Source organism: Podarcis erhardii (genome assembly GCF_964252035.2).
Source record: "Podarcis erhardii genome assembly, chromosome: 3".
Classification (NCBI taxonomy): Eukaryota; Metazoa; Chordata; class Lepidosauria; order Squamata; family Lacertidae; genus Podarcis; species Podarcis erhardii.
The window spans coordinates 69,239,467-69,260,965 of record NC_138507.1 but is presented as its reverse complement, the minus strand read 5'-3'; the positions used below and the strand labels follow the sequence as shown (position 1 = coordinate 69,260,965).

The window sequence follows — 21,499 nt, the reverse complement described above, 5'->3', positions numbered from 1 at the left end:
ACCAAAATAAACAATGCTTCCTAAATAAAAATTTATAGTACAACATGTTTACAAAGGATATACACTTTTTCAGGACTTAGAATTATTTCTGTAAGTTGTCTTTATTTGATTTTATAGAGTATACAAAACAATTATAACAGATAAAAATTAAAAAAGCACTGAGAAATTTTCTTCTGTTCATTCATGAACAGATTACGTTATTATACTGTACCTCTTAATCTGCTTCTGCTGCTCTTTTGGCACTGGAAACTTAAAATATTACCAGGTTGAATCTCCAACTCTTAAGAATCAATACATGCTGCCCCTTCAGGAAAAGGTGTCTGGATCTTATGTGTAAAGCCTGAATAGTGAGCTAAAAACATATTCAGATGTACTGGAGGTTCTTCACATATTCCCAAGCAGAGAATCTCAAAGTGACAGCAGACACATGCTACCAGACTTCTCTGCAGGGGGTGGCAGTTTGAGGTATCAAAAGGATTTTAAAAGAGGGGAGGGACAGGGACAGAGCCTGGCAGGCAGCAGAGGAGGAAGAATACTGAAACCTCTGGAAACGACTTAATGTCCTTGGCTTCAGTACCTTGTTTGGAAACAGCTTTGGGGATTTTGTGGCACTCTCACCACCAGCTATATTTCTCACAAAAAGAACTATTTAAAAACATGTAAACATTGAATGATAAATTATATATCTTAACTAAATGCTACAAAAACAGTGAATTCCATTTTGATGCTCAAGCACATGTGCTTTCCCTCCTCTCTATGAAAACATAAGTAGCTTTAGACCTGTATAAATTAAAGGTGGTGGTGTGCTTTTAATTAATTCATGCTCCCCCACTGAGTTAAAGACCTCACACAGGGCAAGCAACTCTCTACTGCAGATAGAAAAGGCTGAGGCGAAAACCCCACTTTGAACAGCCAATTCTAAAAATAAATGGTGGTCCAGTGCATTTTTTAAAAATCAGAAATTAACTTACAATAGACTCTGTGATGATATGCTACATAAAAAACAAAAAAGCAGGAGTATCTTCTCACACACATTTTAATAGCTGATATTCTACAAGTAAAGGCTATTGAGGAGCATATGGCTGGAAAAGGCAATTTAATCTGACCATTTCGATTTGCTCCCAAGACCGGATGCTGCAAGCAGCCCACTCAGCACTCAGGACAAAAGAAATCCCAAAATGTCAGTAAACGTGTAAAAGTAAAAAGGTAAAGGTAAAGTAAAAGCGTAATTCCTCCCCGCCCCCAACAATAATCTCAGTTGCCCAAAGAAGAAATGATGACTAGTTTCAGTGAAGACATTTCTGCAATGCTATTCAGGGATAAGATATGTAAGAAAGTGATGGCAACACCCACCTGGTAGTACTCTAGTATCCTAAGCAAGATATATCCCCACCGAATTATTGAACCATTACTTTAGGTGTATGCTATGTCTGTCACTGGGGCAGTAAGTATCATCCAACAGGATAAATACAGGTAACAAAATCATAGGAAGATTATATTAATGATAACAAGAAGTGTTGAAGCACCTCAAGAGCTTCAGCTATCCTTCAATAACTGCTGTCTGTAAACCAGGGGTTGGCAAGGTTTACCTCTCCTGGGCCAGATCACTCCAGTGGAGATCCCTCCGTGGGCCGGCTTGTGTGTGTGAGTGAGTGCACGCGGCCGCGATTTCCGGCGTCTGAGCATGCGCAATGCGGTTTTCGGCACCGCAGAAGTGAGTCCCTGCGCTGTGCCGGTTTAGCGCAGCACATGGGGACTCGCCAAGCGGGCGGCTCGGTTCGGGGGTGGCTCGTGGGCCGGTTAAATGACCCCCGTCGGCCACTTGTGGCCCATGGGCCTTAGGCTGCCTACCCCTTAGTCACTTTGGTCTGTTAATTCACCTTTGTCTCTCCTCCTTTTAATATAAGACCTCCGCTGAAATTGTTTCACCTGTTTCCTTGCAATAGTGGCCACATTCGTATAAAAACCCCCCCATGAATTAAGGGCTATAAAGCTCTTTCCTACTTAATTAGGGAACAGAAGGAAATGTAGGACAAACCTATGAACTGAGGCTGCAATTTTTTTATCCATTACTGAATCCTTTCAGGGTGGAATCCACACCATCTCCAAGGAGGAGGTGGTGGCGCATCCCCTCCTTAAGAGCACTTCCCTGGACCCATAAGTGTTAAACAACAATACTCAGTGATGAATTTCCCCCTTTGGGGCAAGGTGATCTAGAGCAGTGTTTCCCAACCTTGGGTCTCCAGCTGCTGTTGGACTACAATTCCCATCATCCCTGACCATTGGTCTTGCTTGCAAGGGATGATGGGAGTTGTAGTCCAAAAACAACTGGAGACCCAAGGTTGGGAAACACTGATCTAGAGGATGGTAGCTGTCTAGCTTCATGAATGTTTGGAGGAAACTGAATATCTGAATCCATTTCAGGCTAGCTTCAGGCGTGGTTATGGCAATGAAACAATCTTAGCCAGCCTGGTTGATGGCCTTGTCAGGAAAGAGAAAGGAGTGAGATCCTGCTTATTCTCCTTGACCTCTTGGCAGGCATAAATACTACTGACAATGGTACTCTTCTGGAGCAGGTCAGGGATATGGGGTTTGAGGGCCTTGTACTCTGGTGGATCTACCCCTACCTTCAAGGTGGCTTCCTGAAAGTAGTTAACGCAGTCCATTGTTTGGTGCCATGTCTTGTGGTGTCCCACAAGGTTCCATTTTGTTCCCCATGCTGATGTACGATGTCATCAGAGATTGGTAGTGAGGTGTCACCAATATGCAAATGGCACCAAACTCTCTCTTTCTCTTACATCTGAATCAGGAGAGGTGATGGAGGTGCGAGACCAGTGTTTGCAATGGTGGTGGGCTGGATGAAGCTCAAACGGAAGCTCAATCTTGAAAAGACAGAGGTGTTAATGTGTTCCTAGTTCTCAAGTCTGGGAGGTGAGCCTGTTCTGGATGGGGTTATGTTCCCCTGAAGGAACATATCCATAGCTTGTGACTACACTTGGATCCAACATTATCACTGGAGGATCAGAAGGCCTCAGCAGCTAGCAATCCCTATTTTCAGCTATGCCTACTTCAACTATTACAGACCTTTTGGATAGAGGGGTGTGAAGACTGATCGGACATCTGAAACGGTCAAAAATGCAACAGCCACATTACTGCCTGGGTTTCCATTTACAACCCACACACTGTTTTTAAAGCAGGTTCAATGATTGCTAGTTTGTTTCTGGGCCCAATCCAACCAGCTCACCTAAGTACATAAAGCCCTAAACAACTTAAGCCCCAAACAGCTGAGATGCATCTGGGTCAGCCCTTGTGTAGTTTCTGTCTTATGCTGAAATATGTACCACTTCATTCTGGCCTTTCACACTTGAGATAACTATTCTGGCAAGTCACTTTGAGACTTCATTTGTTCTAAAGTGTTTTCAGTATGTATTGTATTTTTAAATTGATGTAACCCACCCTCAGACCTCATGGAGAAGGGTGGCTAAGAAACTGAATACATAATAAAATAATAGTAAGAGTTATGAAAAACAGAGGAGACTATCTGGAGTTTCCACACTGACAACTTACAAAATGGATGAATATACAATAGCCTATACTATACAGATTGGGTGGGGATTAACCTACCACCAACCATCCCAATCAGGGCATATGCTGTGTTTGGTTGCATTTTGCCTGGATATTGTTGGTAAGAAGATCTCGGCGAGATCAGACCAAAGGCCTGTAGTAAAGCATTCTGTTCTCACAGTGGCCAACCAGACATCCATATCACCCATCAACAAGACGCGAGCACAACAGTAGTCTGCCACTCAAGTTCCTCAGCAACTAGAATTCAGGGTCTTGTGTCCTGCCTCATGAGGCCTAGCAGTTATCTTTCTAGAGATCCTTACTACCCTTTAGGAATTTTTAAGTATGGCTACAGCATTTTGCTTTATACAATTAAATCTCTGGAAATGATAGTAACATTTTAATTTTATTAGCAAATGGAAAATGCGTGGGTGATAACACAAAATATACAAGTTTACTCCAAAATGTTTTCTATATTTTTGCATACCACAGTAATGTTTTGCTGTAGTCAGCCAAAAACTCAGAAATCTGTTTTCAAGCAACAGCTACAGCTGATTAACAAGGAATTTCATTTGCACCCTATCACACTGTACAAATTAATTTATTTTCTCTTCTTTTTTGAAGAATATCTGTTGAATTCATACAGTGCTTCTTCAAAACTGGTTGCTTTTCTCCTTCGAAAAACACATAAGAAAATGCATACCTTTTAAAAAATTAAGGCATTACAGTATTATTTTAAATAGATACCCTTGGTTTTCTAAGCGTTGTCATCAAACTCAGCCACTACACTTACAAAGGGAATAAAAGCTTAGCTTATTGTTACAAAAAATAGACCATAATAAAGGTACAACTGAGCAACCAGCAGCCAGAAACTATTACTCCAAACAAACAAAATAGCCTCTCAAACTTCTCTCTTTACAGTTCTTTTTCACAGCATCCAAATCAGCAGCTTATCTTTGTCAGTGAATTATTCTTTCCTCTGCCAGGCAGGAGAGCTACTTGTCTGTGTATACTGCCTGTGTGTTATCTATATATGCATTCCATTTGAATCCAATTTCCTTGCATTACCTCTGCCCAGGTCAGGGATGAATGGCTGTCAAATTCCCTCAGGAATAAAAAGAAAAACCCTTTCTTCCTGAGGCAGCAAGTTTCAATTCACAGAGCACATGGCTAATCTACATATGTGAAGGTCACAGCACTTCAGTCAAGGAGGTTAAGAATGGAACAGCTCACGTAAGGGGCTGTCTTAAACATCTTGGCATGGCGCCCAACAACTGAGATTGTTGAAAAGCAATAGATAGCTTCTGGCAGCACCAAGAGTAAAAATATTTTGATCATGTGATGCCATGCAAGCAAACCACTTTGCTTCATGTGAGAAACTTTTACAGACACTAATACATACCACATTTTGAATCAACTCCAGGCACCAGCCTCCCCTCCCCCATGCTTAGTAACTGAGCTGGGGGGGGGGGATAGAAACACTAAAATGACTTCAGTGGAGGCTGATAATTTCCCAAGTTAAAAAGAAATTAATCTTACAGCAAACCCAGGGATATAAATAACAGTTAACTATAAACATCACTACAAATATCACCCTAACGGAACTCAAACTGTTTGTGCCACTGAAGTCAATTATCTTCATTTATTTAAAGGGACTGCAAAATAAAATTAACTCTGTCCACCATAATAATTCCTCATTGTATGAACTCTGCTGAAGTTCTCAGCTCTAATGCCAGATACATTTCATTTTCATATTGTACAGTTAAGGCTTGCAGTTTCACATACAAATTAGCTTGCACAGCCTGCTGCTTCCATGAAACATGCAAGTGGTCACTTTTAGTGTTTGTTCTCCACACCCAGACTGGAAAAATCTATATGCTTGGTTGTCCAGGTGCCTAAAAATTTGATGCTGGTGCATAAGGAATATTTTTACACCACCATTATTCCCTTGCAGGGTTTTTATTTTGCTGAGTAGGACAGAATGAAAAGAACCCTAGCTGGGAGGGGATGCTAGTAGTTATAAGGATCACACATTAAATGGAATAGGAATACATTAATTAGACAAAACAGCACATTTCAAGTCCAAGACATAGGAAACAAAGCCACAAAATTCTGAAAATGCAGGTCACCAAAAACCTTCTATTTCATTTGAAAATTAAGGGAATGGTAACCACATCAGGTGTTTTCTCAGCACCACAGTTATAAAACCTAACTACCTATTCAACTGAAGAAAACTGTTTTACAAGGAACTGAAGGTAAGAAATCAGCACCAAGTTTACTGGCCCAGCTACTGTATGCTTAGTACCGGGCACAAATCATGATTGCACCTTATCATAAACCATGCTATTAACCCAATATTGAAAGTGCATTATTACAACACTGAAATCACATCTCCTGAATTTGGATGCTATACCAAACTGCGAAGAGTCCAGTCTCCCAAATACTCCTTTTTTCCAGCCTATCTTTTCACCTCTCACAATATGCAATTACATTGATTAGCAATGAACTCCTACACATGCCTACTCAGGAGGAAGTCCCTTTGAGTCTCTGGATAAGGGGTTGCATTTGCCTTGTTGGATCACATCTTGTACAGTGGAACCTCAGGTTAAGAACTTAATTCGTTCTGGACGTCCGTTCTTAACCTGAAACTGTTCTTAACCTGAGGTACCACTTTAGCTAATGGGGCCTTCCGCCGCTACCGTGTGATTTCTGTTCTCATCTTGAAGCAAAGTTCTTAACCCGAGGTACTATTTCTGGGTTAGCGGAGTCTGTAACCTGAAGCATCAGAAACCTGAAGTGTCTGTAACCCGAGGTACTATTTCTGGGTTAGCGGAGTCTGTAACCTGAAGCATCAGAAACCTGAAGTGTCTGTAACCCGAGGTACCACTGTATTTATCTGCTATTGGGACAGATTTGTTCAACTGACCACTTCTTCTTGAGAGGACAAAAGTCCAGCAATGGTGACAAAACAATCTTTATATTTTCCAAAACATGAGATGCTGGTACGCATGCTCCCAGGTTTTTCTGACAGTTTTCCACAATCCTCTTTAAACTATTGAGGTGAGGCATAAAAGCAATTTTGGAATTTGGTATAAAGCATTCTACATTGCAATTCTGTGTGTATATACTCAACAAATATATACCACAGTCACAGATCTAGTAAAATTATTTTTACTCACAAGTAAGTCCCACTTTGCTCAATGGGACTCACTCCTAGGTAAGCATACATAGGATTGAAACCCTAAAGGGGAATACTGAAGTTCATATGCTATTTCCCCTGGAAAAACTGTGCACACCTAAAGATTATAGGGTTAGATTTCTCAATTAATAGTATTTTTCCTCATATATGTTCCTATGCCATTTCAACAAACTCACTGACTCATAAGTACAATTCATACAGCTCTGGTATTCTGAACTTTCATAACATAAATTAGGCTCTCTCATTTCATTCTGGAAAATAAAATTGACAAAAAATGGATTTCAGTCAGGAACTGTCTGGAGTAGATATGGACCTGCACTACAAAATCATACTTTGATAGGTTTCTTTCTTGCCAAAAGATTTATTCTAATGACTCTTGTCACTCAAATAATCAAATCTGCTTTAAAGACTTTTCTGTACCTATAAAACACAACTGCAAACAATTGGGCCCATTCCTATTTTGCAGGATATTTCAAGGCTAGCATTGTCAGAAAAGATCAAATTGTAATTTAGATCAACATCAAGCTAGACAAATAAATATTTATTATGAAATCATTTAACTTCTGTGTGAAAAAGCAAGACTGAGTCATGTTTTAGTATGCAAAATATAGTAGATTTACTTGTGCAAGTAAGCTATGGAGCCACAGCACTAGGAAGAAAAATACCTTGCATGACATTCAGGAAAACTGAAGTAGAAACAAGCTACTTAGCAATGCAGTCTTAGACCATAAGGCCAAACATTTTTCATTTCCTCAATGTTAAACAAAGGATCTCCAGAGAAGAGAAGAAAATCCCACTGAAAATACCTGTTCAAAAAGATTCTCAAAAAATTTAAGTGTGTTGTTTTGGAGAAACAATTGGCTTAAACCCTTTCATTGCCAATAAGAGACATAATCGATTTGCCATTGCAATCAATAAGACTTAGGTTTACCTAATTGCAAAATGCAGCTATTCATTAGTTTCCTCTACAACTAATTAATTTATCTGAAGAGTCATTATATTAAAAAATTCCCAATCTGATATCCTATCATACTATCACAAAACTCAAGCACAACAAGCTGAACAGAAAAGGTGTAAAAAAACCCAGCTGCTATGAAATACAGAAGACGGTGGATCTAACTCATAAAGCTCAGATAAGGAAGACTAGTATTTGATAGAGGGGTTGATTTGGCTTTGAATCTTTCTACAATCCCTTGTTTATTAATTCTCAGTTGTTCTGTAACTTGTCGTTATTAAGAAGGCAGAGGAATCAACAAAACTAAGGCTGCAATCCTAACCATGTTTACTCAGATGTACATTCCACTTAATCCAAGAGGTTTACCCCAGGGTATGTAGAGTTAGGACTGTAGGCTAAGTAATATAATACTGGGTGCAAGTGTCTTCACGACATATTTATCCAGCCTATAAAACTGAGTAGCAGCCTCAGTCCTTCTAGAAATTAGATAATAGATAGATATGGACAGTAAGCCTATACATAATGGATCATTTTTTAAAGAGAAAGCAGATGTAGATCACAAAATCCAGAATCCACATACTTAAACGGAAGTTCTAAATATTGAGAGGAAAGGGAGAGGGTAAATAAGTTATGTCCATAAAATAAGTAAAATTCTAGTACAAAAGCACATCAAATACAAGATAAAATAGGATGTTATTTAAACTATGTTAGATACTATTTTTTCCTTCTTGAAATATTACTTTTTCTTCACATATCATAGAATTTCTCTGTTTCACCAAAACTACAGAAAAGTGTTTGTTATAAACCATTTCCTCTTTTTTATTATTTATTAAAGCAGATGTGACCAAAACCATCATATAAACTACCCAATTATCATACTATAATATAAAAATGCAATAACTTCACATTACAGAATACCTGTTTTATTTTTAGAAGTACTGTAGATATTGCATACTGAAAACAGTTTTACACTATAATTTAAATAATTTTATCCAACTTTTTGTCCATTATATAAATTACAAAACAACGTATATTCTGACTTGCAATCCCACAGAGCACAATTTCTATTACGGTCCTCTTAACACTAATCAGGACTTTATATGGCAAAAATTATCTTCTGCCAAGCCAACTGAATGTAAAGTAAGCATCATCGTGGGAGATGAACAAGGCAAATACAGGTATCATTCTTATTTTAACTATGGTTCTAATGCTTGTTTGTTCATTGATTTATCTACACCTCTTGCCAAACCAAAATTTATAGTCTGATCTTCCCTTAAAACAGTAATGTGGCATTCAATATCCACTGTCTTTTACACATTTTCAACTTGTTAAGATTATCTGAAATGCTCCATTTTGTAATTGAATCTAAAATAGTTCTAAGTATCAAATTAAGCCCTCAGACATGCATGTGGAATATAGTTTTAACAGTATTTTGCATCAGCTGACACCGTTGCACAGGTGTCGCTGAATGTGTAATCTGGAAAAAAGATACATACGCATTTAGTATTATAGGATTATTTCAAATTTGAGACGATTATCCAAACATACAGAACATATATCTAGCTTTGCATGACCATTTTTATTTTTTGCATGTCAAATGTGAGCAAAATAAATGTATTCTCATAAAAAACACACTACACTGAAATCATGCTGTGCTCAGAAACTGTCCCTGTTTAATCTGTCAATTCTCTTAACAATTATATAGGAACATCTGATGATGCGTCAGAAAAAGTGGACTCAAGTCCACTAAAGCTTATGTCACAGCAGCCTTTTAAAGTGCCATTAAAACGCATTGTTGTTTTTGCTGCAACTGACTAATAGCTACTGCTTTGGAAGTTTTAAGCGTGAAGAGTATTTCAGTTTAGAAATATTTTTTCAAGTATTGCAATGGGCCCCAAGTTAAGCTGCAACATAATTACCTGGGGATGTTAACATAATGTCATGTTTTACAGTGCTTGGTATAACATGTCTCCATGTATTCCCCCATCCAAACTTCTTATCTGGGGGCAAACAAGCAGCAGTTTAGCCCATATGTATAAATCATCTTTAATTTGTGGTTTCAGTAATAGGAATGGTTTGTGGCAGCACTTAAGAGACTTAAATTCAGAATATATATTTATATTTGAACCTGGCTCTAAATTTGTATACAGGTCCTTTACAGATAATTCAACCAGAAATGCATTATATAAATACATGCATATTTCTTTTTAAAGTGCCTCATTTTCACAAACAAGCATTACTTTTGTAATTACTCATATCTACATTGATACTCCTCATACGTTTCATCTTGAAGGCGGCTGTACAGCCCTGAAAGGTGGCTTACAAAACCTAAATAAATTAAGTAAGCATTCCTATCTGAGCGTTGGGCAACACATGACAACGGCCTACTCAATGGAACCCAAATTAATGCTACCCCAATTTTAAAAACAAATTTTAAAGCCACTGAGGCATGTTGGCAAAGTAAACCTGAATTAATTCAAATACCACCCTAATCATAAAAAAGCATTTTGGAGCTATGTAAATAGCCCCAAAATTGAAAAATTCATATTTATCATATGACATTATAATCACAATACTGAAATTTATTCCAATGGGTTAGCCTACCACAGCTAAACACTGCTGGGATCTGAAATTCTCAAGCCTTGAGCAGGCACAGCAAGTGAGGTACCACTGCTTTACATATGAACAGAGAATCTTTAGTGCCTCCTAATACATGGCACATTTTAAAACAGCACTAAAATGCAAGGCAATTTTGATGCTTTAACAAGCTTGAGGGGCAGTTATCTGAACAAAAAAAACACACATACAAGCCATACACTACACAACTTGCAGCTGATTAACATTTCAGGTCACTTGCCCTGAACTTAACATGCTTAAGCAAGCACAATGAACATGACTAAAAATATTCCAAGTGTCTAGTCACCATCGTACCTAGAGATTTCACCACCACTCCCCAATTTTGTGCTCCTTCCACCCCCCCAAAAAACCTCACTTGCTTTTTTTCAGTCATAGAATATACACACAAGGATTTGAAACAACTATCCGCGTTTAAGCTTCATACAAAATTCTAGAACACTGATCGACCCAATCTACAAAAGTAAAGTAAGTTTTGTGCTTGGGCACAAATCTGATCCTGTATAGGCCCAGAGGTGTTTTTATCATCATATATCAGTTGTCATCCGTATATATGCTATTCCTGTAAACACATTCTAAATAAATAATTGGGGTCATTAGCTGCTTGGTAGGTGGAAAAGAAGGTACCCCTCTGTACTTAGACTTGTACTAGATGGAGAACATCCTTGGAAGCAGTACTTTACACTCCCTGTTGCTGTTGCATGAAGGTCCCAGGGCTGAGGCCTTTGTTTTAATGAAGCATTTCCGTCTAATATGCATGGATTTACTTTATCCTGTCTAAATACATTTATTAGTTATATATTTTTCAGGATGAAAACAAACACAAGATTTAGCCTTGTCTCTAACATTGAAGACAGTGGAAAGCCTGTTCAAAAGGAACTAATTTACCACTATTGTTACATGCAGCACTCTTGCATATAAATTCCTACGGAAAACTCAGTATTCCATCATTCTTAGCACACTGCAGCCTGTAGTGTACACACTGATCCCCTCCGTGTTAATAATATAATTAGCAGTAACAAGAGATGCTACTAATTTCTTGGTATTGCTCTTTTACAATATATTCTAGATGGAGAATTATGGTCCCAAACCGACATCTGAAAAGGAGTAATTTTCTCCCATTAGTATACTGATAGTCTATAGACATCCAGCTGACATTTATCAGAAAGTCTCCAAATACTGGGTACTGGTCCCACTATCCTTATTTAAGACAAAGCTCAGACAAAATAGGATGCAGCTGGCATAAACACGAGTTGCAGGGAGGGAAGCAGCTTCTTTAATAGATACACAGTCTCCATAGCAAGAAGAATGCATTTAAAAAATCAACTATTAAACAGATTTTTCTAATAACTTGCCAGTATTTTGTCAAATTAGTTATTCAATGAAAAACATGGTGATAAAAGGAAACATGTACTATTGCACTTTATGTGCCTATATCTAACGTGAATTATATCCCTGGAATGTGAGCTCTAATGAACTGAGTCATGTGACTTCTGCTGTTCATACCATACAGTCACAAAACTAGTAAATAATAAAATAATAGTTGATGAGATTTGTGTGTCACTCCTAAATGTATTATCATAGACCTTATTTGCAGGAAGACTAATGCTGCAAAGCTGAAGCACACACTTGAACTGGACTTTATCTGTGTTCCTTCCTTTTTCTGCAATAGGAGATCCCTTTGTAGCTGGCAAGTGCTATGAAAAATAACAACCAAATTTTATTTAAATGGGTTTTTAAAACAAATGAGATAGAATACTTGGTCATGGTAGAATCTATCTCCCCACATATTAAAAACACAAGTAGACACCAATAAGTAATAACGTCATAAAGCTTTCAGGTAGTGTATTGTATTCTATCTTCTTTTATTTTACAGGGAAGGTTAAAGTGGTTATGATTAGAATCACCAATTACCTTGTGAACATCTGTACAAATATAGCTATACATTAATATGCACACACATGTGCATTTCTAAACAGATACAGCACACATATATTTGGCTAGGTATTAAACCCAATATACTCACAAGAGATGGTAAATATTCTATTCTATACATTAAGACTATACAGAGTGTTCATCCACAGGAATACAATAGCAAAAGTGTATATTTATACTTTTAAGAATTTTATGTATAACGAAGTAACTGGTTTATTATTTTTTGCCTTCATTACATTGTTATTTTAAAAGAACTACCAGTTTACCTCCATTATCTTCTTAATTACATGTATCAGTTGGAAAGATGTTAAATTGTAATAAAATGAGGGGGGGGGGAATACTAATGATCAATGTTCATCACAAATACTATGTAAAGTATCAAAGAAAAGAATGTTGCCAGAATATGTATTATAAATCACATCCTACATAATAGTACCAAACAGATATTTGCTACTACAAGCAGGATGTGAACAAGTTAAGTGCAAACTATGTTCATTCCAAGATTCATAAGGACATTATGATTTTGTTCTCATTCCAATAAATAATAAATAACTGTAACACCTATTGGGGCTAAATAAGACACAACAGTAACATGCATCTACAATCCTCCTTGCTATGCCTTTTCTACCTATTAAAGCTATATGTTTTAAATAGTCTATTGTTTAAAACAAAGGAGACAAAGCAAATCTTTTAAAATTGATTATGAGATTACACATACACATCTTCATTACCTGATGGTTTCAACTAACCCTTTTGTCTCAGAAAATTCAAAAGAGTAAAAGATTAACTCGCTAAATTCTTACTTCCCCGTAAAGGAAAAAAAAAGGAAGAGAAACGAAAACATTAGAGAAACACACTGTAGACAATAGACAAATATGTTTTCAGTCTGTTCAAGGTTCAAATTATTTTTCTCAGGTTAACCCATCAGTCACTACTGCAGTCACTGTCTACTCCAGGACATAATCATTTTAAAATGTCTTTTACTCTGAAACCAAGCTTTGAGAGTCCCCAAAGACTGTATGTGGGAATTTATTTCTTCTACCACTGTTCCTGAAAGCATATTCAAAGATTTAACAGTCCATAATAACAGCATCTTGTTAAGGATGGAAAAGGTCCCCAATAAAACTTAAATATATTGTTACTCCTTTAACATAATTCACTTCCTTAAAAATCAAAGCATAAGCTTGTATTTTATTTTTTATATCAACAGAACTAAATGAAGCATGATGCCTGCTGTTTCTAATCAATGAAATCCAAATGCAAAACAGATTTTTTTAAAATATCTATAGTTTTCTGGATTTTTAAAAAATAATTTTAAACAAAAAAGTGACAACATTATATAGCCTTGGTTAATACAAGAGGTCACATATCTAAAGATATTGGAGACACAAACCTCATAACAAATACACAAATAAAGCTAATGCCACTAAATATATATTGCATTAAAAATAAATAATGTATAATACTATGCAGAATGAGTATGAATGTAGAATTCAGTCAAACAAATGCAAATTACAGCATAGATTTTCCACAAGATGTTCTACTACAATTACACTTGTTTAAAAAAGCCCTAATGGTTTAAATAAAAAGCAATTGTTAAAAGATTTATCCATGTCATCAAAATAAAGAAAATATTCAACGTTGATTAACAAGAAAACTACACATAAATTTAAACAGTGAAGATCCAATGATCACCTAAAACATTCTTTTTTAAAAAAAGATTGTCTTTTTAACATAACAGTCCCTTGTTTGCTGAATCCTTCTTAACCTCAACTATCAAAAGATGCCTGCCAATTATTTCAGCTTCTTCTAAGAATGCGTAACCTTGCATCTGTGAGCAAAAGTGCTCAGTTATTATTTGTGGCAAGAATTTTTGTGACTGTACTGCTCAGCAATTCTATTTACATCAGCAATGCTAAATGCCCAATGGTGAGAGAGGAGCCAATCAGATGGCAGATTAGATGTCAACTCAGAGGCAGCTGTCTGGAGACTATTACAGCCAGTTTACCTCCACAATTCAAATTCCAAACCTTGCAAAGGAGATCAAGTCACTCTTTAGGCTCAGACTGCAGAGCAAGAAACATCAAGAGTTCTGAGTTATTTCCTATGGTTTTAAAGGTGGCAAAAAGACAACTTTTTACGAACATCGTCCAGACATGATCTGATGCCTACTGAATTGGTAATTCACAGCCTATAACTGATCAGAAATATTGTGTAGCCTCCAGAAACACTAACTGTTGATCTCTTGCAATACTCACGCCTTTTTCGTTAGATTCTCCCCCATCAACCAACGAAGCGTAAAGTTTGCCCGTACGGGGAGAGCAAACACAGGGAATATCTAATTATAACATTCCACATATTTTTAAACTATTTTTATATTGGTTGTGAGGACATGAGAAACATGCCAAAAGAGAAAGTCATTCGAACAACCAGGATGTGAAGCTCTTTATACTACTGTGGAGCATAGATACAACATATTTACACTGTTTTTGCTCAGTTTCAATATAAAACTCTATCCAAGCGACACTATTTTCTAATAACCTAAACGAGAAATAGATCAAGACAGGAAAGGAAAGAGTGTGATTTTGCAAGCTCTGCTGGTTATGGCATTGGTTCCTCCCTTTCCCATTCCAAAGTGATTTTCCTCTGGGCCTTGTGTGTTCAGATTTCTAATAAGTCTAGAGTAGGAGCACTGGGTGGGGTACAGTGGGTCTTGTGTATTGTTCAACTATATAAATGAAATGGTCTGATTTTTAGGAGGAAAGTCATCCCCCCTCCCCATGATGTCTTTCTGACCTAATCAGAGTCAGACACTGTGCATTATCCAACCCTGTGAGGGAGGGCAGCAAGGAGTTGAGATGGAGTAGGAGAAAAGTAAATTAGAAAGAAAGTAAAGACAGACACACACAGGCAACTGAAACAACACACTGCTTGTTCTTTTGGGTTCTTATTGTTACCTGGCTCCTGCTGATGGTCTGTCCAGTGTTTCCAGGGCTCATAGCCGGGTGATTTCTTTGTTGTGCTGCTGCCCAGGCTGGGTTTGCACCTCCATACTGGGAACCCATGTCCTTGCCCATGCCTGCTGCTGCTGCCTGCTGGCTTCCCGGGGCGGCTGCTGCTGCTGCTACTCCCTGAGCCTGCTGCTGCTGCGATGGGGCAGCAGTGGGGTTGGCATAATCGGGGTAGCCAGTGCCATAGCTCCTCATCATGGGGCTGGGGGAAGTGAGCAGCTGGTTCAAGGTTGGGGTGGCCCCAGACGGGTGTTGGTTTTGCCCGGAGAACCTTTGGAAGCCCGCAGACCCCGACGCCTTGCCGAGGCTGCCTCCTCCTCCGCCCGGGCCCAGCATCATGCCCTGCTGGTGCTGCCTGGGGGAGTTCAGCACCCCGAAGGCAGACGAGGAGCCCCCATAGCCGCCGCCGCCGCCTCCTCCTCCTCCCGCCGCCGCTGCTGCTGCTGCAGCCGCCGCTCCTGCTCCTCCTCCAGCGTTGCTGCCGCCGCCAGGCCGGCCGTAGGCGCCCGCGTAGTGGTTGTACTGGCTGTTGGCGTAGCCTTCGTGCGAGTTGGGCAGGGGGTCCATGCTGTTGGGGGCCGCCGCGGGGTGCATTAGCCCCATCCCGGGGCTTTGTTGTCCGCCATGTTGATCAAAGCAAGGCCCAGCCCGGCTCGCTGAGGAGGCGCCTCCGCTGCTGCTGCTGCTGCCGCCGCCAGCGCTGCCGTAATAGCTATTAAACTCCGAGACACCCACCGCTGAGGGCCCGCCGCCGCCGCCGCCGCCTCCAGCGCCTCCGCCGCTGCCCGCTCCCTGAGGTGGCGGCGGCGGCTGCTGCCCACTCAAAGGTCCCAAGCCGGGGTGGTCGTAGCGGCTGCCGAGGTGCTGCTCGCCCATTTTGTCCGGCGGCGCCGCCGCCTCTTCGTCGCCGCCGCCTTTATTCGCCAAGGGCTGGGACTGTGGCCGGCTCTGGGGCTCGGCCTGTCCCCCTAAGCCGCTGTCTTTTCCTCCATGTTGCTGCTCCATGTCTGCGCTGCTGGGCTGAGCAGCGCCGCCACCGCCGCCGCCGTTGTTGTTGCTGCCGCCGCCGCAGCCGCCGTTGTTGTTATTCTGCATCGGATGGTGCTGAGGCGGCGGCTGTTGCTGGAATTGATTTAGCTGTTGGTGTGGAAGTGCATGGTGGTGGTGGTGGTGGTGGTGAGCATGGGGGTGCTGGGCATGGAGGTGAGCTGGGTGCTGGTGCTGGGCATGGGGGTGGTGGGAAGGTGCGGCGGCGGCAGGGTGATCGCCTCCGACGCTTTTCAACTTGTGGTTGGGGAGCAGCCCTGTCTCCATAGCCGGGGTAGAAGAAGAAGAAGAGGAGGAAGGTAAACCCGACGAGCTTCCAGCTTCTTTCAGAACCGATTCCGAGGAAGAACCGCTGTTGTTATTACCGGTGGCGGCGGCAGAAGTTGCATTATTGGCCATGTTCAGTTCATTATGGTGGTGGAGGAGATGGTGGTCTACATTATTCAAGCCGCCGCCGCCGCTGTTAGTCCCATCTACGACCCCCAAGAGGGAGCCCGGTCCAGCAGCTCCTGCGGTACCTGCCACGGAACCCCCAGAGTTGAGATCCTGGCTTAAGTTGCCCGGCAAACTCGGGGTTTTGCCTTTCTTGTTCGCACCCGCCGGAGCCGCTGCTACTTGCGCGGCCATGATCATTGCAACATTGCAAGGAGGTGGGGGAGAGAAATCAATTAATTCCCCTCCAGCCTGGAAAAAAATGGGCAAAACAAATGGGGGTGGGGAGGGGGAAAACCCCCCAAAAGCCCCACAATTCAGGAAACGAACGATTTAACAAAAAAGCCTGCTGATCATTCCCTCCGCGCGCGCGCACACACACAACACGATTTTTTTTTTAATGACCGAAACTCCCCTCCCCAAGTCCTTGATGGAGATTAGAAATGGTAAGAATGCCTTACGGTCTGTGCCTGTTCCTGCTGTGTGATTTCATGTTGAAAGTTTTTTGTTCAGGTTTAAATAAAACTTTTTTCTTTTCCTCTCTAACCCGGATATGGGTAAATACACGTCTGGCTGAGCCTATCTGGCCCAGCATGGCATGAGAGAGCGAGAGAAGGAGAGGGGGAGAGAGAGAGGGAGAGAGCTCTAACAACTATTATCCACTTCTCTCTGATTACTCCAGCGCACATGGAAAACGCGGACTGGAGTTTCCTTCCGCCTTCTGCTGCAGCTCTAGTGGCGATGGTAACATGCAAGAAAGAGGAGACGCACACTTCACAGGCTCTCTTCATCAGCCTCGAAAAACAGGGCAGCTGGCACAGAGCTTTGCAAAAAAAAAAAAGCGTGGTGGGGGACGGATGCTGCCTTCTCCTGCTTTGTATTTTCTCGCTAAGGCGGGGGGGGGGGACTATTAAATCAAAGGTACCCCTTTGCAGCAAGGGCTGCTGTCTTCTAAAAAGAACACACACTTATTAGCTCCCCTCCCCCCCAAAAAAACAATTTAATAAACTAAATTTGCCTCTGATGTAATTCTGCATGTTTGTTTGGTTTTTAAAAGTGGTCTGGATTAAAGTGTGTAATGGCCATCTACATATGATCAAGTGCATATGATCAAACTTAGAAAGCTTTATACAGCTACCTGGGCATGCACAATATAGGGTAAATATGTGATATGAAGGCATTTCTAGTTGTGCATGCAACATCTAATAGTCCTAATTGGAACTTTGCGTGCTAATTTGCATCAAAAACTAGATCCAGCCTACTTTCACATGTGGGTTTTCCTTGCTGGGTCAGGGATAATATATTTGATGGGACACTTGTTTCAGAATAAAAGTTATTCTGATTTCTTAAAAAATAAAATCATTTTTATTAGATTTTATAATTAATGTAATTTGACCTGAGATCACTTGACAAAGGGCGAGTTAAAATTAGATAAATAAATATGTCAGTAAGGTAAATATTTGCTCTTAATTGGTTTTGCACAACCCTGGTAAGTGAGGCTTTGGCGGAGGGTGGGCTTGGAGGGGGGAAGCAGCTTCCCCTTTCACCTCAGGTGGAAAATCAGAATGGGCCACCACTGAATGGAGCCACTATGGTAGCTTCCCAGCAGGTGGGTAACTGGAGGTTGGGGAGGAGCAAAGTGGTATGGGAAGTTGGTGCAGTGGAAACGCACCAGCCAGCTCTGCCAGTACGTTTGCACTGCAGGCTTCTGCCTCTCCCTGCCAGTAAGCCACAGCAATCCATCTGGCAGGAAGCTGGCATTGCAATTCTGCTCCACCCAGCAAGCCATTGCACTGTATTTTTCTACTGTAGACTTGTAGGTGCTGCCCCACCCCCCTTGTCAGGACTGGTGGCATTGTCAAAAACAATCTGTATAAATCTCTCTGTATAGTAAATAATGTCAGTATTTAGTCGGAAATAAATTCACTGATACAGCAGACTGTGTCCATCTAAATATGTCCATAGTTGTTACTTACAACTAATCCTAGGCATTTCAGAATAAGTCATTGGGCCTTGCTTCTGAGGATTGTGTTCTAAAAGTGCCCCCGCAAAGAATAACATGTTATCATGTTAGATTAAAGGCTCAAACCACCAAGTAGGACTTCCATGCAGTGTGACCTCCTTCGTTGTTGTTGTTTAGTCGTTTAGTCATGTCCGACTCTTTGTGACCCCATGGACCAGAGCACGCCAGGCACTCCTATCTTCCACTGCCTCCCGCAGTTTGGTCAAACTCATGCTGGTAGCTTCGAGAACACTATCCAACCATCTCGTCCTCTGTCGTCCCCTTCTCCTTGTGCCCTCCATCTTTCCCAACATCAGGGTCTTTTCCAGGGAGTCTTCTCTTCTCATGAGGTGGCCAAAGTACTGGAGCCTCAGCTTCAGGATCTGTCCTTCCAGTGAGCACTCAGGGCTGATTTCCTTAAGAATGGATACATTTGATCTTCTTGCAGTCCATGGGACTCTCAAGAGTCTCCTCCAGCACCATAATTCAAAAGCATCAATTCTTCGGCGATCAGCCTTCTTTATGGTCCAGCTCTCACTTCCATACATCACTACTGGGAAAACCATAGCTTTAACTATACAGACCTGACACAAATGGAATTTATATAAAAGTAGTGGCTGGTAATTTGAAACTAGCAAAACTAATAAAATCATCTGTACTGATTATTTAAAATATATTTTGATCATGGGTCGCCAACCTTTTTGAACCTGTGGGACACACAAAGATTCATGTTTGTCCAAGGAATCTGAATAAAAGCATGGTCTTGCCTAGCATGACTTAATAAGCCCCCTGCCCCCCAAAAGCCCTATCAAAATAACCCAGTGGTAGACAATAGAGTAAAATCATAGATCCAGTACTTGGCAGCACAACAAAATATTGTTTCAAGGCACAGCTTTTCTAAAATCTTAATGGTTTTTACATAGGATGGCAACAAAACCAATAAATCATAGAATAATGGATAAAGGTGACTTATGATTTGAGGGTGGGTGTTAGATATCTTGAAAAATTATGTGGCTATCTAAGGAGCCTTGTCTCATTTTCATGTTTTTGCACAATGGCAGCCCTGGGAAGCACCAGATCCCACCATTTTTACAATTTAGCCTGTGGAGGCAATTTAGTCTGGTTGTGAAGGAAACCCCAAAAAACATGCAATTTCAAGAGGATCCATTTTACTAGCTCTGTTTTGTGTGCATGCATCCCCCCCCCCACTTGGCATTCTCCATTTTCTCTCTCTATGGAAGTCTAATTTCCATTTTCTCTCTTGTATATCCTAACCACCCACCTCATTCAACTCTATTCCTGACATTCCCTCTCATTCTTTGGTTGCTCTGCTTTCTGTTCAGCTACACAGTTCTGAGCCTTGGAAAAGTACATAGGGCAGTACTCAACTAAGTTTTACTTAAGAGTAGACCCACTGGAATTGATGAACATGAGAAAGTTAGATCCATTAATTTCAGTATGTTTACTCTGAGTACAGTCTTAGTTGAATATGACCCATAGAGCTGGAAGAGGAAGTGGGGAAAGTGTCACACTTCTCACTTCCTCCTTCAGCAATACAGACTTTGGCGAGGGTGGGACAGGGAAGGAAGCATCCTCACCACTTCATGGTGAGGGGGACAGTGAGGGGCAGCTCAGAGGATTTGGGGTCACTGGCACAGGCGTACATAGACTGCCTTGCATCCTTGGCAAGGAGCTGTATCAGCGTGGAACTCTATTGATGCCCTGCTCAGCCTCGCAGAGCAGCAGAGGAGCCAGAGCGGAAAGGCATGATTTTTGCACCCCTCTGGGCTTGTACCCTTGGTGGGGACCAACCTAACCAACCCCTAGGTATGCCCTGGTCACTGGATAAGTCTTCAAGCCCATGTGCACCACTTAAACAGCTTCAGAGTTAATTAATACATTGATTTAAAAGCAAAATCAGGTAGCTGATAAAGTAAAAAGCATGGGTTGACTGGCATTCCTTTAAAATTTGATTATCATTGTCTAACCAATAGAATATCTTTATTTTCAAAAGTATGTGAGGCTTCCCATGAGCATCTGGTTGGCCAGTGTGAGAATAGGATGCTGGACTAGATGGGCCAGTGGTCTGATCCAGTGGAGCCAGTCTTATGTTCTTAGCTTCTTAATTTCTCGAGTGCTGCTGCTACTTGGTAATAGTTACTGCCATTTGTCTGTATGCAAATATTTGCATTTACACTGTTCAAGAGACATCTAAAATCATCAAAGTATGGCAAAACAACAACAACTAAGGAAGTGAGAAAAGTCCTAACACAATATTGATCATAAATTTTAAAAATACATTGGTAACCTATAATTATATTTTTTCATGAATAACTCATTATTTAAGGTCCCAGTATCTATCTTTGTCAGTAACACACTCCTGTCAAGTAACAAAACATTGTATACAGTTTTGCTGATTACATCATTTTTAGAAGCATGATCTGCTAATTTTGTGGCCAGCAGCCTGTGGCAGCCGCATTTCTGCAGTTGCCACAGTGTCCAGCTGTCTCAAAGTCCTAATAATCATTTGCATTAATGATGCCTTTAATAAAGTTATTACATATGGGGCTGTTTTCAACATGTTCTATTAATTTGTATGCACAGCAAGGATTTCCTGAAGAGAGTAAAACATTTTCAGCACTACCGTTACGTCCCTAAACAATCAAATCACATCTGCTGTATGTAAAGCATAGTAGATAATCCAAAGAATTACTACTTGC

General features: G+C 40.6%; 1 protein-coding gene across 11 annotated transcripts in view; it reads right to left on the bottom strand.

The window, feature by feature from the left end:
- Nucleotides 1–17,460, bottom strand: part of ARID1B (AT-rich interaction domain 1B) — a 356,667-nt gene extending 339,207 nt beyond the window's left edge. For all 11 annotated transcript variants that reach the window (XM_081854279.1, XM_081854287.1, XM_081854289.1 and 8 more), the window contains exon 1: nucleotides 15,245–17,460. In XM_081854279.1, the coding sequence (XP_081710405.1) occupies nucleotides 15,245–16,978 (1,734 nt within the window). In that variant the 5' untranslated portion in view covers nucleotides 16,979–17,460. The remainder of the gene's footprint in view (nucleotides 1–15,244) is intronic.
- Between the last annotated feature and the right edge of the window lie 4,039 nt (nucleotides 17,461–21,499).